We start from the raw sequence: 15670 nt of genomic DNA, 5'->3' as shown, positions 1-15670 counted from the left end.
CCTTTTCCCTTCGATCTGAGCTCCCTACTAGTCTTGCACCAAGCAGCTCTGCTGCTTACCAGGAGGGGAGAGGCCCAGTTCAATTGCCTCATTTTGTTCTACCCTCAAGTAGCTCTACCTGCTCAGCTAAACAACTCCAATTCTACATCCCTCTCAGTCTCCAATTTTCACCCCTTAAATAATCAATAGGACTTATGGAGCTACTACAGAGCATCACTTGGGTACGTCCATCCTCATTGATGTACAAATCTTTAAACCTTGTTCCTTTCTCCTATTTGCAATTTATGTTAGCATCTCCCCCCACTAGATTGTAAGGTCCCTGAGGACAAGGATTATGTCTGCTAACTCTATTGAACTCTTCCAAGTGCTTAGTATAGTGCTGGGCTTAGAGTAAGTGCCCGATAAATACTTGTGATTGATAATGTTGAGAAGCAGCATGGCCTAGTGGCAAGAGCCACGGGCTTGGGAGTCAGAGGACGTGGGTTCTAATCCAGGCTCCACCACCTGTCTGCTGTATGACCTGGGGCAAGTCACTTAACTTCTCTGATCCTCAATTACCTCCTCCATAAAATGGGGATTAAGACTATGAGCTCCATAAGGGACATGGACTGTGTCCAACCTAATTACCTTGTACCTACCCTAGGGCTTATTATAATGCCTGGCACATAGTAAGCACTTAACAAGTACCATAAAAAAGAACTGCATTATATGCTTGAGAAAGTGCAAGAAAGGTAAAAGACATGATCTCTGACCTCAAGGAGCTCTTGATCTTTTTGGTCTTTTTCAGGCAATCTCTGGTTTCTTCCCATCCTTCTTTAAAGCACAAAGACCAAAACTAGATCAAAGCGAACCTGACTGTAAGGTTCTTGATGACAAGGAATGTATTTACCGACTCAGTTATACTGCACTCTTTCAAGGACTCACTACAGTGTTTTGCATCAGTAAGTGCTCAATAAATAGGATTTATTGATTGATTGACATATGCAGTGTCTGAAAAGGCTTATATCCTGGTCCTCGCAGGTCTGATATCTGTTTATACTCCCTGATTGATGATCGCCTTTTTAAGTAATTGGGTACATTTTTGATTCACTATCACTTATAGTCAACTATGACATCTGAGAATGTTAGCGCCTGAGGGATCGGCAGCATGTCTAATTCACAGCTCCTCCCCAGTTAAACCCTCTTTTTGCCCAGCTCTCTCTCCCTCCTGCATCATCTGTGTGCTTGAATCTGTGACCTTTGGGCATTTGATATTCACCCCGCCCTCAATTCCACAGCATATATAGCACATATCTTCAATTAAATATAAATTATTTAATTATATTAATATCTGTCTCCCCTTCTAGACTGCAAGCTCGTTGTGGACAGAGAATATCTATACCAACCCCGTTGTATAATACACTTCCAAGCACTTACTGCAGTAGTCTGCACGTAGTAAGCACGCAACAAATACCATTGATAATTCCTGCAAGTGTATTCTCTCCCAGTGCTTGGTACGAGAGTCTGCAAACCATAGGAACTCCCACTAAATACTTATTTCTAACTCATATCAGTCCATCCTATATGTGTATAATCCATATAATCCATTGCACAAAACTAAACTGCCAACTACTTTACAACTAAACCGTTAGCAATGCTGTGGGTATTTGAAGATGACGCCGATAACGGCAAAATTCCACCCCTGTGTGAGGATTAATGAAAGAGTCTCATCCAAACTGTTCCCATAAATATAACATAGAGTTCAGTAATTGACACTTTGTTATATATCTTTGTTCCTTCCCAAGCACCAACAAATGGATTTGAAATTAAACCCACGAGAAACTGAAATAAAAAATAACTGGGTTAGAACAATTTTAAGACTACCATCCCCAAAAGATCCACAGTTACTGTTGCTCTAAAGGGAGTTTTCACAAAAGATTAGGCCGGAATATTTTTAACTGGCCTCACCCACAGTTATGCCCAGAGCCGGTTGAGGGGTGGGATCAAGGAAACCGACACTCTATGCTGGCTATTTATGGCCACACCTCTCTTCTGAGGGATAGTGTCCCACAGGGAGAGACCAGGGGACTCTCCCCGTCGGGATGACGTGAGCTTTAGGTGACTCCAGGAAAGCCTGCATCTTGTGGCCTGAACATCAGAGTATCACTGTGTATTCTCTCCCAGCCTTCAGTACAATGCCCTGCACACCACACGAGCTCCCCCTAAATACTTATTTCCAAGTCATTAATTAGTCCATCCTATATACTATGTATAATCCACGTCACAGGGAGTTTCAGAAGCTGAGCTTCATCCCACTGCAGGATGGAGCTCCTTAAAATGCCAACTTCTCGGATTAAACCCAGAGTGCTGTTGGACTCGGGGGCGTGAACTCAACTCAGGTTTGGGTAGGACTGAAGGAATGGGACTACTGCAGTGATGGAGCTGAAATTGGGAAACTGAAAGCAAAGCAGACCGAGGAAACATATTAGGACATGGTAAAACAAAGCTTCAGACAACGCAGCACCTCAACTGAAAACTGGGAGTCAATTGCTGAGGCTAGACCAGTCTGGTCAATTAGCCAAAGGAGTGGTTCTTTTAAAGCAAAAGCTTTGCAAGGAATGAGAAACCCAAAGACGCAAAGGAGAAGAGAGAGTCTGACCCAGCAAACTTCAAGCACGACAACCCAGAGACAGCCCTTTTGTGTGAACAAGGTTGTTGAAAGTCAGAAAAGTATCTCTATATTAAAGAAAAGTCCCTTATATTGCTAGCTTTCTAAGGAAAGTATTGAGATACCATTTTGAGTGTTATGTTATGGTTTATCACATATATACTTGTTATTATATACTTTTCCCTCTCCTCCCTCTGCTCCCCCTCTATCCCCCCTTCACCTCCCCTCAGCTAAGCCCTTTTTTCCCCCCTTTCCCTCTGCTCCTCCCCCTCTCCCTTCCCCTCAGCACTGTGCTCGTTCACTCAATTGTACATATTTTCATTACCCTATTATGTACATCACCTTGATTCTATTTATTGCTATTGTTTTAATGAGCTGTTCATCCCCTTGATTCTATTTATTGTTATTTTTTTTTGTCTGACTCCCCTGATTAGACTGTAAGCCTATCAGTGGGCAGTGACTCTATCTATTGCTGATTTGTAGATTCCAAGCACTTAGTACAGTGCTCTGCACATAGTAAGCGCTCGATAAATACTATTGAATGAATGAATGTGTGCATCATGTGAATAGTGCATTGGACTTTCCAGCTATCCATGCGCTCACTGCCAGGGTGCCTTCTTTGCATACGATTTATTATATAGATTTGTAAAGATGAAGGACTGGGAAGCAGCATGGCCTAGAGCAAAAAGCATGAGGCTGGATGCCAGAGGACCTGAGTTCTAATTTCAGTTGCACCACTTACCTGCTGTGTGACCTTTAACAGGTCACAACTTCTCTGTGACTCATTTCCCTCATCTGCAAAATGGGGATTCAATACCCATCCTCCCTCCTTCTTCGAATGTGAGTCCTATGTGGGACCTGATTATCTTGAATCTTCTAATTACCCTCAAGCTGAGTACAGTGCTTGTCACAGAGTAAACACTTAACAAATACAACAATTACTATTATTATTCTTATTATTAACAATAATAATTACATTTTATAATGTCATAAGGACAAAGATGTAGCCCTCCCTATAGACAGTGAAAAGCCTCTTAATGAAGCATCTGAAGGCAAAGGTCCAAACCTTCACCCCAAACATACCTCAGTGTCATCTGGGATTTGGCAAGATGAGCTGAGACATGGGCTGGGGTCCAGAGATGTCCCTGTCTCCACTCAGAACCAGGAATTTTAGCACACAACTTCCTAAGCTCTTTCATTTCAATGAGCCCATCTGTCACCCAGCCATCCATCCCTGTAGGGAGGAAGGGATTCTTTTAGAGATGAAAAATTTGCAGCCCAGTAAGGTTAAGCAATCAGCCCATGATCACATAATAGGTTAATGGCAAGGAGAGGACTGGAACTCATGTTTCAGGATTCCCCAACCAGCGTTCTTGCCTTAGGTCACAGCGCCCAGTACCGAATGAAGGGAGATAATGCCACCCAGTGAAATAACATACATGATCCAGACATGGTCTTGAGATTTCCTGATCTCTCTCTACTCTCTGTCCCAGGAACTTAGAGGGGGAAACTGGCTCTTTAGGTCAATCTGGGAAAAGGCAGTGTGGCACAACAGAAAGAGTATGGGCCCGGGAGTCAGAAGGCCCTGGATTCTAATCCCAGATCTGCCAGTTGTCTATTGTGTGACCTTGGGTAAGTCGCTTAACTTTCCGGTGCTTTAGTTATCTCCTCTTGTAAATGTGGAGATTATACCCTGGTTCCTTCCTATTTAGTCTGTGAGTCCCATATGGGGCAGGGACTGTGTCCCACCTGCTTATCTTGTACTTACCCCAGCACTAAGCACAGTGCCTGGCACGCAGTAAGTACTTAACAAGCACCATTTTAAAAAAATGGGCATCTGAAGCCAAAATTTTCACTAGCTCTTTTTTTTTTATTTAACCAAACCCCCAGAAGCAGAGAGTGCTTGTTAGAACCACTGAAGATTCAATCCTGGACTCTGTCTTGGACCTTGTATTGTCCTTGTTCAGTTGGACAACAGCTCTGCTGTATGTAATGGATGAACTCTCAATCTGAGCCAAGTCCTTAATTATCCTCTTTGCAGGATTTTCATTTTGCTAACAATTTTAAACACTGGAGTCTGTATAACCCTTCACCATCTCGCTTTTGCCAAGTTGCTGTACTTTGCATTGACAGATGCCAGAGTCCTGACCTACACATTCATCACTTTGAGGTTAATTACTGTAATGCACCCTACCATATGTGGGTGTCCCTGCTTTCCTTATCATCTGCCGATTGTCCAAAAAGTGGCACTGAAATTGCCCATCTGGATACCATCCAAGCTACATACTCTACTTTTCATTCAATTATATTTATTGAGCGCTTACTGTGTGCAGAGCGCTGTACTACATGCTTGGAAAGGACAATTTGGCAATAAAGAGAGACAAACCCTGCCCACAATGGGCTTATGACAGAACCGTGTGAAATATGACTGATCCACAGAAACCTAATACCACTGAAATATATGCTGATGCGGGCACTTCAGGAGTTTTGCAGCTCTTGGTGGGTTCGGCACACTACCGTCCAAACTGAAGGCTTGCAATTTCTTAAAGACCTCTCTCGAACCTTCACTTCCTTTTTTCCCCCCCACCAGAGGAGAAGCGACTTCAAAACCAAGTGTAAAGGTCATGACCACCACTTTCCCGGAAATAACTGAAAGATCTCATGAAACTTTCAGAAATCAAGGACTTTGATGAAGCCTGAAAGAGGTCTCTTTGGACAGTCTCTCCCGTGACCTGACCTCAGCACATGCTACAGCTCTCATGCAAAGAGAGATAACCGCTTACCATACGTATCTCTCCTCCTTCCTCAAAGAAGATGCCACTGACAGTGAAATTCAGCCATGGGGGTGGGTGTATGACTGACAAGCCCTTCGATAACTGGTTTGGGTAGTTTCTTTAAAATTTGTGAAGCAGTCTCCCAAAGGTGAGATTTACCTGAAGTTTTCTGCTCAGAAAGTCTTCAAAAGACAACTTTTCCTACTTTTTATGCCATTCCGTTCACTTTACTGGCACTGACAGAATTATGATTTATATTCCTTTTCAAGACACATTTCTTATTCCCTGCCCTGCACATGCTCTGAGGTTGTTTTTTTTTTTTTTAAAAAAATATCTCGCATAAGGCCATGACCTGGTCAGTAAGTCCTCTTGTGACGTTTTCTCCCATTTCTTGTGGCATTAGAAACCTTTCTTTTTCTCCTCCCTTGGTTTTGAATTCCTTGCCCTATCATTTTGACTAGGCCTTTTCAATTCCTCTGGAGTCATTTTTAGAAAACAGTTTATTTTGGTTTGCCCAAGTGCGGTTTTACATATTTGCCCTACTTTGCTCTTTTTCCATGCACACACAAAAAAATGATTTGTAAGTAATTTTTCCCTCACTGGTCTCTCTTTAAATTCTAAGCAAGTCGGAACTGACCAAATAAGTTCAGAGCAGCTTCTGCCAGCAGAGCCATCCTTTTCTGGACCATCTGCTGGGCCAGACGAGCAACGGCTTGGGTAGCGGTGTGGTCTAGTGGAAAAGCAGGCCAGGACCAGACGGTGGGAAATCTGGGTTTGACTCCTAGTTCTGCCCTTCACCTACCAGGTGACACTGGGCGGGCCACTTAGTCTTTCTGGGCTCCAGTTTCCCCATGGGTAAAACGGAGATACTTCCAGCATGCCCCTGCTTCATAATGGTAGGAAGATGTAGGAGATCATTCTTTGGAAAAGAAAAGCGCTCCAAATTTTTTGGAAAAAAACAAAATACAAGATCCTGGTATTAACAAAGAATTCGGAGCTGTGCTTTTGGGGCCACGAAGCAAGCCATACGTATATCATGTGTCTTCACTTGGAAGCGGCACTAAGCAACCACAGCGCTAACAGTTCTAATAAAAGAGGCTTGCTCTAGCTTTACGTTCATGAGGAAGATGACAGTCCGAACGTTATCCGTACGCCTTTCCCCCACCCCCTGTACATCTACACTACTTGGGAAAATAGAGGAAATGCCCTTTTTATTGTACCTCCTGGGGCAGCGCTGAAAGGGATAACTGGTGGGGCAGTCTTTAGGGAACCAGCGTGGTTCAGTGGAAAGAGCCCTGGCTTGGGAGTCAGAGGTCATGGGTTCTGCCACTTGTCAGCTGTGTGACTGTGGGCAAGTCACTTAACTTCTCTGTGCCTCAGTGACCTCATCTGTAAAATGGGGATTAACTGGGAGCCTCACGTGGGACAACCTGATTACCCTCTATCTACCCCAGTGCTTAGAACACTGCTCTGCACATATAGTAGGCACTTAACGAATACCAACATTATTATTATTATTATCTTACTACTTATTGGGAATTTGAAAAGAGCTGTCATATAAAGTCGACGGTCGGCTTTTCCCTGAAAAGTCGGCAGAAGCCGTACCCATCCCTCCACCGGTCCCTTTTGCAACTCTGGCCCGCCCTGTGTTTATTCAAAGCGAGCGGAACTAGTCGTGAAAAGTCGGATTAAATAGCTTGCTCCGGCGGCCGAGCGTGGTTTGGGCAGGGACGGTCTCTCTCTGTTGCCGAATTGTCCAACCCAAGTGCTCTGCACAGGGTAAAGCGCTCAATCAATACGATTGAATGAATGAATGGATGGTTTGAAATCACAGGCAGTAAAAGCACCAAAGTGGAGGCCAATAGACTTTGGGGGAGGTTGGGTTGTGAAGGAGGGAGCAAGAGTGGCCGCCTTAGGGAGGGAACCCCGATTTTTTTTTAGGACCTTCGACTCCCCACCCTCCCCCGTGGGGAGTCTAAGCGGGGCGTCGGCCAGGTGGGGAGAGGGCTGCGACCTGACCCCTGGCATTAGTGTCCACCCCCTTCATTCTATTTATGGTGATAACGTTGTCTTGTTTTTGTTTTGCTTTGCTGTCTCCCCCGATTAGACTGCGAGCCCGTCATGGGGCAGGGACGGTCTCTCTCTGTTGCCGAATTGTCCGTTCCCAGCGCTTAGCCCAGTGCTCTGCACAGAGTAAGCGCTCCATCAATACTGTTGAATAAATACATCCCCTTGATTCTATTTATCGTGATAATCTCGTCTTGTTTAGTTCTCTTTTGCTTTGCTGTCTCCGGGGATCAGAGTGGGAGCCCGTCATGGGGCAGGGACGGTCTCTCTGTTGCCGAATTGTCCGTTCCCAGCGCTTAGCCCAGTGCTCCGCACAGAGCTCAATCAATACTATTGAATGAATACAGCCCCTGGATTCTATTTATCGTGATAATGTAGTCTCGTTCTGTTTTGCCATCTCCCCCGATTAGACTGTGGGGCAGGGACGGTCTCTCTCTGTTGCCGAACTATCCATTCCCAGCGCTTAGCCCGGTGCTCCGCACAGAGTAAGCGCTCAATCAAAACGATTGGAATGAATCCATCCCCTTGATTCTCTTTATCCTGATCATCTTGCCTTGCTCTGTTGTGCCGTCTCCCCCGATTGGACTGCGGGGCAGGGACGGGGTCTGGGGCCGAACCGTCCATTCCCAGCGCTTAGTACAGAGTAAGCGCTCAGTAAATACGACGGAGTGAATGACCGCATAAAGTTGGGGGATTTGGGGCGGGGTGGGGGGGCCTGCCCTCCTCCGCCAGCCTCCTCCCCGGGGGGCTCCGTCGCCGGCCGGCCCCATCCAGGACCGGCCCCCTCCAGGACCGGCCCCCTCCAGGACCGGCCCCATCCAGGACCGGCCTCACTCACTCACTCACTCACTCACTCACTCACTCACTCACTCACTCACTCACCCGCAGGGAGGACAAATCGATGGTGTCGAGGCTGCGGGCGGCGTAGTCCCTGGCCATGGCCGGTGGTGGCTGCGGGTCCCGGGGTGGGGGGCGAAGGGCGGGTCGGGGCGCAGCTAACGGTTCGCGGCTCTCCGTCCCGGGCCCCTCCGGCCCTGCTCACCGGCCGCCCGCGGCCAGCGCCGGCCCCCGCCCCCCGCCCGCCCCACGCCCCGCCACAAACTTTGGCAGACACATTTCCTCGGGAAGAAAAAAAGTTGGGGGAGGAAGTGACGTGCCGCGGGGCTGGGGAGCCCACGGGCCAGCCCGGCCCACGGGGGACCAGCCGGTCCAGGGGCGACCCCGGCCCACGGGGGATCAGCCGGTCCACGGGCGAGCCCGGCCCACGAGGGACCAGCCGGTCCAGGGGCGACCCCGGCCCACGAGGGATCAGCCGGTCCAGGGGCGACCCCGGCCCACGGGGGATCAGCCGGTCCAGGGGCGACCCCGGCCCACGGGGGACCAGCCGGTCCAGGGGCGACCCCGGCCCACGAGGGACCAGCCGGTCCACGGGCGAGCCCGGCCCACGAGGGATCAGCCGGTCCAGGGGCGACCCCGGCCCACGGGGGACCACCCGGTCCACGGGCGACCCCGGCCCACGAGGGATCAGCCGATCCACGGGCGACCCCGGCCCACGAGGGACCAGCCGGTCCAGGGGCGACCCCGGCCCACGGGGGACCACCCGGTCCACGGGCGACCCCGACCCACGGGGGACCAGCCGGTCCACGGCCCACGAGGGACCAGCCGGTCCAGGGGCGACCCCGGCCCACGGGAGACCAGCCCGTCCAGGGGCGACCCCGGCCCACGGGGGACCAGCCGATCCACGGGCGACCCCGGCCCACGGGGGACCAGCCGGTTCACGGGCGACCCCGGCCCACGGGGGGACCAGTCGACCCACGGGCAAGCCCGACCCACCGGGGGACTAATAATAATGGTGGTATTTCTTAAGCTCTTACTATGTGCAAAGCACTGTTCTAATTGCTGGGGTGGGGGCTACGAGGTGATCGGGTTGTCCCACGTGGGGCTCACAGTTTCCATCCCCATTTTCCAGATGAGGGCACTGAGACCCCGAGAAGTGAAGTGACTCGCCCCAAATCCCACAGCTGGCAAGCGGGGGAGCCGGGATTAGAACCAACGATCTCGGACTCCCCAAGCCCGGGCTCTTTCCACTGAGCCACGCTGCTTCTTTAGCCGGCCCACGGGCGACCCCGGCCCACGGGGGGCTAATAATATAGGTGGTATTTCCTAAGCGCTTACTATGTGCAAAGCACTGTTCTAATTGCTGGGGGGGCGGTGGGCTACAAGGTGATCGGGTTGTTCCACGTGGGGCTCACAGTTTTCATCCCCATTTTCCAGATGAGGTCACTGAGGCCCCGAGAAGTGAAGTGACTCGCCCAAAGTATCACAGCTGGCAAGCGGCGGAGGCGGGATTAGAACCCACGACCTCTGACTCCCAAGCCCGGGCTCTTTCCATTGAGCCACAATGCTTCTTCAGCCGGCCCATGGGCAAGCCTGGCCCACAGGGGATCAGCCAGCCCACGAGGGAGCCCGACCCACAGGGGATCGCCCGGCCCACTGGGGTACTAATAATAATGGTGGTATTTCTTAACCTCTTAGTATGTGCAAAGCACTGTTCTAATTGCTGGGGGTGGATACAAGGTGATCAGGTTGTCCCACTTGGGCCTCACAGTTTTCATCCCCATTTTCCAGTTGAGGGCACTGAGGCCCCGAGAAGTGAAGTGACTCGCCCAAAGTATCACAGCTGGCAAGCAGCCGAGTCGGGATTAGAACCCATGACCTCTGACTCCCAAGCCCAGGCTCTTTCCACTGAGCCACGCTGATTCTCTACTCAGAAAGAGTACGGGCCTTTCCACTGAGCCACGTTGATTCTCTAGCTCGCCCGCTGGCGAGCCCGGCCCACGGGGGACTAGCCGGCCCACGGGGGACCAGCCGGCCCACCCGAAGCCAGCCCACCGGGCCCGGGGACGACAGCACTCGAACCTCTACTCATTCACTCCTATTTCTGTAGTCCTGGCTCGGTGCACGGCGCTCTACTCAGCGCTTCCAAAGTTCAACCCGGCAACATTCGTTCCATCGTATTCATTGAGCGCTTCCGAGGTGCACAGCGCTGTACTGAGCGCTTGTGAAGTATAACTCGGCAACATTCATTCCATCGTATTCACTGAGCGCTTACTAGGTGCACAGCGCTATACTGAGGGCTTGGAATGTACAATTCGGCATCATTCATTCATTCAGTCGTATTCATTGAGTGCTTACTAGGCGCAGAGCGCTGTACTGAGCGCTTGCGAAGTGCAACTCGCCAACATTCCTTTCATCATATTCACTGCGTGCTTACTAGGTGCAGTGCGCTGTACTGAGAGCTTGGAATGTAAAATTCAGCATCATTCATTCAGCCGTATTTATTGAGCACTTACTAGGTGCAGAGCACTGTACTGAGCACTTGCAAAGTACAATTTGGGAACATTCATTAATTCAATTATATTGATTGAGTGCTTATTATGTGCAGAGCACTGTACTAAGCGCTTGGAATGTACAATTCGGCAACAGAGACAGTCCTGATCCCTACCCAACAACAGGCTCACACACTGTCACCTCACTGGGCGCCGAGAATGTGTCCATTTAGTGGTACAGTGTACTCTCCCAAGTGCTTAGCACAGTGCTCTGTGGTGGGTGGGCATTGTCTCCATCTGTTGCCGAATTGTACTTTCCAAGTGCTTAGCAAAGTGCGCTGCACAGAGTAAGCACTCAATAAATGTGATAGAATGAATGAATGAATAAACGCTGGATACAAAGATTTAATGTATGAGTTAGCGGGGGTGGAGAAGGTTGCTTCTGGAATATAAAGACCTATGTCCCCACGTGAAGAAGGGGCTGGAGCCTCAGGGCAGGGATGGACAGGCCCGACCCCCACCAAGGAAGAGCCAAACTCCATGGTCCGGCGTTTGGAATGACCCTATCAGGGCCTGTCGGCCTACTGGCGATGTTGGCAATAGTCTGTAAAGACGCACCCCACTTTGTCGTGCCACAAATGTCCATGGAAATACCTCAATATCTGTAAACATCGCGGTGGCCGCCAACTTTATCGTAGCATAGCCGTTCAGGAGTGGCTAAGGCGGGAATGGCAGGTTGAATTTACGGGTGTAAATTCCACCTCCAAAAGAGCATACTGCACAGGTATAGGATGTGCTAAATGAGTATGTGAGCGTGACTGCCAACACCTGGAAAAGAATGTTGGCATGAGAAGAAGAGGAATCCTGGGGAGTGGTGGGGGGAGAAGAGAGCAGGAATCTAATAGTGCAGCCCAGGGAAGGCCCTGGAGATGCTGTAAGACCTCCCATGGAGAGCCAGACCCCCAAATAAAGGCCCAGGATGTCACGCTGAAGACAACAGGAGCTGAATACAGGAGCAGGGACTATTTAGTCAGCAGGAACCCTCACCAGATCAAAGGAACCCTGGCTGGGGCACTGAACAGGGCAAAGGGTGGACTGGGGATAAAGTCCTGGGGATGTGTGTGTGTGTGTGTGTGTGTGTGTGTGTGTGTGTAGGGGAGAACTGGCTAGTTGTTTTAGGGGTCACTGGCGGTGAAGGCTGCAGCTCCCTGGAGTGTGGGTCCCTAGTGGGTAGCTAGCATAACTTTAAATCCCATCTGTGACCATTACTTACCGAATTACTGCAGTGTGGATCAGGGCTGGTCCGGGCCTCCTTCAACAGGCGTCGGGGCAGATGATCAACAAGTGGGAAGGAAGCTGGACCCGTACAACAGTTAGAAAGCCAGAACAGCTAAAACGATAAGCGTCAGTATAGCCATTTGGGTGTACGTTATTTCACAACGGATCCTTTTTTTTTTTATTTTTCTTTCCTGGCCCAGAAGCCATTCACCTGGTTGGTAGCTTCCACCCCAGCCTAGGTATATGCGCCCAGGAGTGGACATGGGCCAGTTTCACAAACCCCCAAACAAGGTATTTTTCTTGGGTTTTTTTTCACAAGTATGTCCTTCCAACCAATAAATATCATTAAGCATAGTGCCCCCTGTGGGATGGGGACTGTGTCTGGCCTGATTATCTTGCATACACCCCAGTGCTTAGTATGGTGCTTGGCACATAGTAAGCACTTAATACATTTTTTTTTTTAAAAACCCTTTTCTCTTTCAATCCACGCATGATGATGATGTCATTTGTTAAGCGCTTACTATGTGCCAAGCACTGTTCTAAGCGCTGGGGGAGATACAAGGTAATCGGGTTGTCCCACGTGGGGCTCACAGTCTTAATCTCCATTTTACAGATGAGGTAACTGAGGCACAGAGAAGTTAAGTGATTTGCCCAAGGTCACAGACCTGACAAGTGACGGAGCCGGGATTAGAACCCACAATCTCTGACTCCCAAACAGGTATTCTTTCCACTGAGCCATGCAGTCAGTCACCAAATCTTGTCAGATCTCTCTTTACATCTCCAGAATCGACGCCTTTCTCTTGATCTGAACTGCTACTGTGCTTGTCCAAGCGCTTGCCATATTCATCTCAACCTATTAAGCAATGGCATTTATTGACTGCTTAAGAGTCATCTACTACATTAGCCACCTCGCTGACCTCCTTGCTTCCACCCTCTCCTCTCTCCATGCCGTATTGCACTCAGATGCCTGCTTCATTTTTCTAAAACGTTATTCCTCAAAAACTTCTGTTTGCCCATCCATTTTCACATCAGTCAGAAACTCCTCCCTTCAGCTCTCGCTCCTCTACTTGTCCTCACTCCTGTTCCCCTACAACCCGGCCCCAACTTGGCTCCTCTAATACTAACTTTCTTATTGTGCCTCGCTCTCATCTCTCTCACCATTAATCCTTTACCCACACTGTCCCACCTACCTAGAACTCTCTCCCACTTCACATTCATTCATTCATTCATTCATTCAATCAATCGTATTTATTGAGCACTTACTGTGTGCAGAATACTGTACTAAGTGCTTGGAAAGTACAATTCAGCAAAAGAGAGACAATCCCTGCCCATAGGGACAGACCACTACTTTCCCCAACTTCAAAGTCCTACCAAAATTAAATCAATCAGTCAGTGGTATTTGAGAGCTTACGGTGTGCAGAGTACTAGGGAGAAGACAATGCAGCTCGTCCAGGAAGCCTCCCTGATTCGCCTTTCATTTCCCCAGCCTACTTTCCCTAATTACTGCCTGTTTGTGCACTTGAATCCAAACACCCTAAGTCCTTAGGTATTCCTCTCACCCCCACAGCAATCATATACATATCTGGAAATTCCAATGTACCCTTGACTGGTAATGTATTTTAATGTCAGTCTCTCCTGTAAGACTGAAAGCTCCTTGAAGGCAGGAATCAATTCTATTGTACTGTCCCAAGCAATTAATACAGGGTTCTGTACACTGTGACTGCTCAATAAATACCATTAATTGAATGAACTTCTGTGTACCAGGCAGTCAGCTGTTTAACGGCAATGTTATCTGCTCCTTTGGCCAGCTGGCATGGCTCAGAGGCTACTCCGGGGGTGGGGATGGGGTAGAAGGGCCCTGGGTTCTAATCGGGATGCTGCCGCTTGTCTGCTGTGTGACCTTGGCCAAGTCACTTCACTTCTTTGTGCCTCAATTACCTCATCTGTAAAATGGGGATTAAGACTGTGAGGCCCACATGGGACAACCTTGAATCTACCCCAGTGCTTAGAACATTGCTTGGCACATAGTAAGTGCTTAACAAATACCATCATTATCATTATTATTATTATTAATTATTAAATACTGAGCAAAATACTTCATGTGTAAATGCAAGCACACAATAGCGGGGCCATTCACTGGTGTCTCATCTGCTTTCTCTCTACCTCTCCTCTTCCTGACTATGGAGTCAAGGCCCTGGGATTCGTCTGTAGCCGATCTGGCTACATTAAGTTCCTATGGATTCAGCCTACGTAATGGAGATGACTTAAAGAGCAATTTAAGTTGCTAGACTGTTCATCCATACTTCTCCATCCAGTCCCACTTGGACCTCCAGACATGCATAGATCTCTGGAGCTGGCGATCTTCAATGATCTACGGAGGCGGGGGCAGATTCGAATACTGTAAGTCTTAAAATAAAGGATGCCATCTGCGAGCCCACTGAACTATCCATTTCCCTCTTTTCCTTACAGTTCCAGCTCTCCCATTAGAAATGCAACTCTGGTCCCAGTACCAGGCTGTAGAAGTCTGGTGCATTGCCTAAAGTTGAGGTCATTGGATGGATCATATACCAAGGAAAAGCCTGGATTTCCTGCCTCAGAAACCCCTAGAAAAAGTAAATTTAGGATGAAAAAAAATCTACTAACATCATCCACATTCTTTCTAGTGAATTCTTCCACTTAGGAACAAACCTTTTTCAGAGAGCACTTGCAGGATTTTGTTTTTTGCTAACAATTATGCTTGGCAGACCTGAGCATTTTAATAGCCACATAACTTTAACTAAGCTCCTCGTCACCATCTGTTTTGCCCTGTAATTATGAATTCAAGAAGAACTAAGTACATTGTGAAAAACTGAGATTCAAAGGGCTTATATTCATGCATATACATCTAAGTGAAGATTCAGGAGCAAACTGCTTACCCTTTAAACCAAAATGCCTTAATAAAGGAAACGTTACACATCAACTGACAAATACTTAGAAATTCACACACCTCCAGATAAGAACATCAGACACCCAGATTTACTGGAAAGGTGTGTCACTCCACTGATCTTTCTGTAACCTAAACATTCTTATTTCATGCTGTACAGATGAAAATGAGTCACAGTGTTGCGAATGTCTGTTAGCACATAATTCCTGTAGCAGTGTTGGGTTTGGGGGGAAAATGTCGAAACAAAACTTAATAATTGTCTTGAAAAAAGCTAAGACAGTTTTTCTTTAAAGGTTAAAGAAATCCAAACCAGTAAAATTTTAAACACCTTGTGTTCATATACCTTCCATTTTCCTCTTTGGCCTAGAATACTTGGGTGGAATTAAGCAAAACTGTTTGGTTGAGACAGTAAATTTTTTTGGGAAAACTGGCTCAAGGTAATGAAATTATTATTCTTTGAGAAATCCATCATATGGACAGTTCTGTATACTCAGTGTCAATCTGCCTGTGAAGAAGCATAAAGTGGGACTGGCATTAAATGTGGAACATTTTCTACTTTTCTTAAAAAAAAAAACACGTTACCCCGAAAATAGGAAAAAGTTATAGATAATACTGCTGACTTTTTGCCTAATTTTGTGTAAATTATCCATCA

The 15670-nt window shown here is 48.0% G+C and overlaps 2 protein-coding genes across 6 annotated transcripts in view; one reads left to right on the top strand and one right to left on the bottom strand.

The window, feature by feature from the left end:
* Nucleotides 1-8529, bottom strand: part of NRK (Nik related kinase) — a 177230-nt gene extending 168701 nt beyond the window's left edge. For 3 of the 5 annotated variants that reach the window (XM_029067556.2, XM_029067559.2, XM_029067558.2), the window contains exon 1: nt 8371-8528. In XM_029067556.2, coding sequence (XP_028923389.1) covers nt 8371-8427 — 57 coding nt within the window. In that variant the 5' untranslated portion in view covers nt 8428-8528. Of the gene's footprint in view, nt 1-8370 lie in introns of all 5 variants that reach the window. The other 2 variants (XM_039912355.1, XM_039912354.1) reach the window with 1 other exon arrangement.
* LOC114812930 (translation initiation factor IF-2-like) lies at nt 8426-10513 on the top strand. The gene is made up of 2 exons (XM_029067934.1): nt 8426-9343; nt 10436-10513. Exons 1-2 carry the CDS (start codon nt 8426-8428, stop codon nt 10511-10513), a joined length of 996 nt encoding a protein of 331 aa, XP_028923767.1.
* Nucleotides 10514-15670: the final 5157 nt, after the last annotated feature.

This window comes from Ornithorhynchus anatinus, chromosome 6 (assembly GCF_004115215.2).
Source record: "Ornithorhynchus anatinus isolate Pmale09 chromosome 6, mOrnAna1.pri.v4, whole genome shotgun sequence".
NCBI lineage: Eukaryota > Metazoa > Chordata > Mammalia > Monotremata > Ornithorhynchidae > Ornithorhynchus > Ornithorhynchus anatinus.
This window is presented reverse-complemented; position numbering and strand designations above follow the sequence as displayed.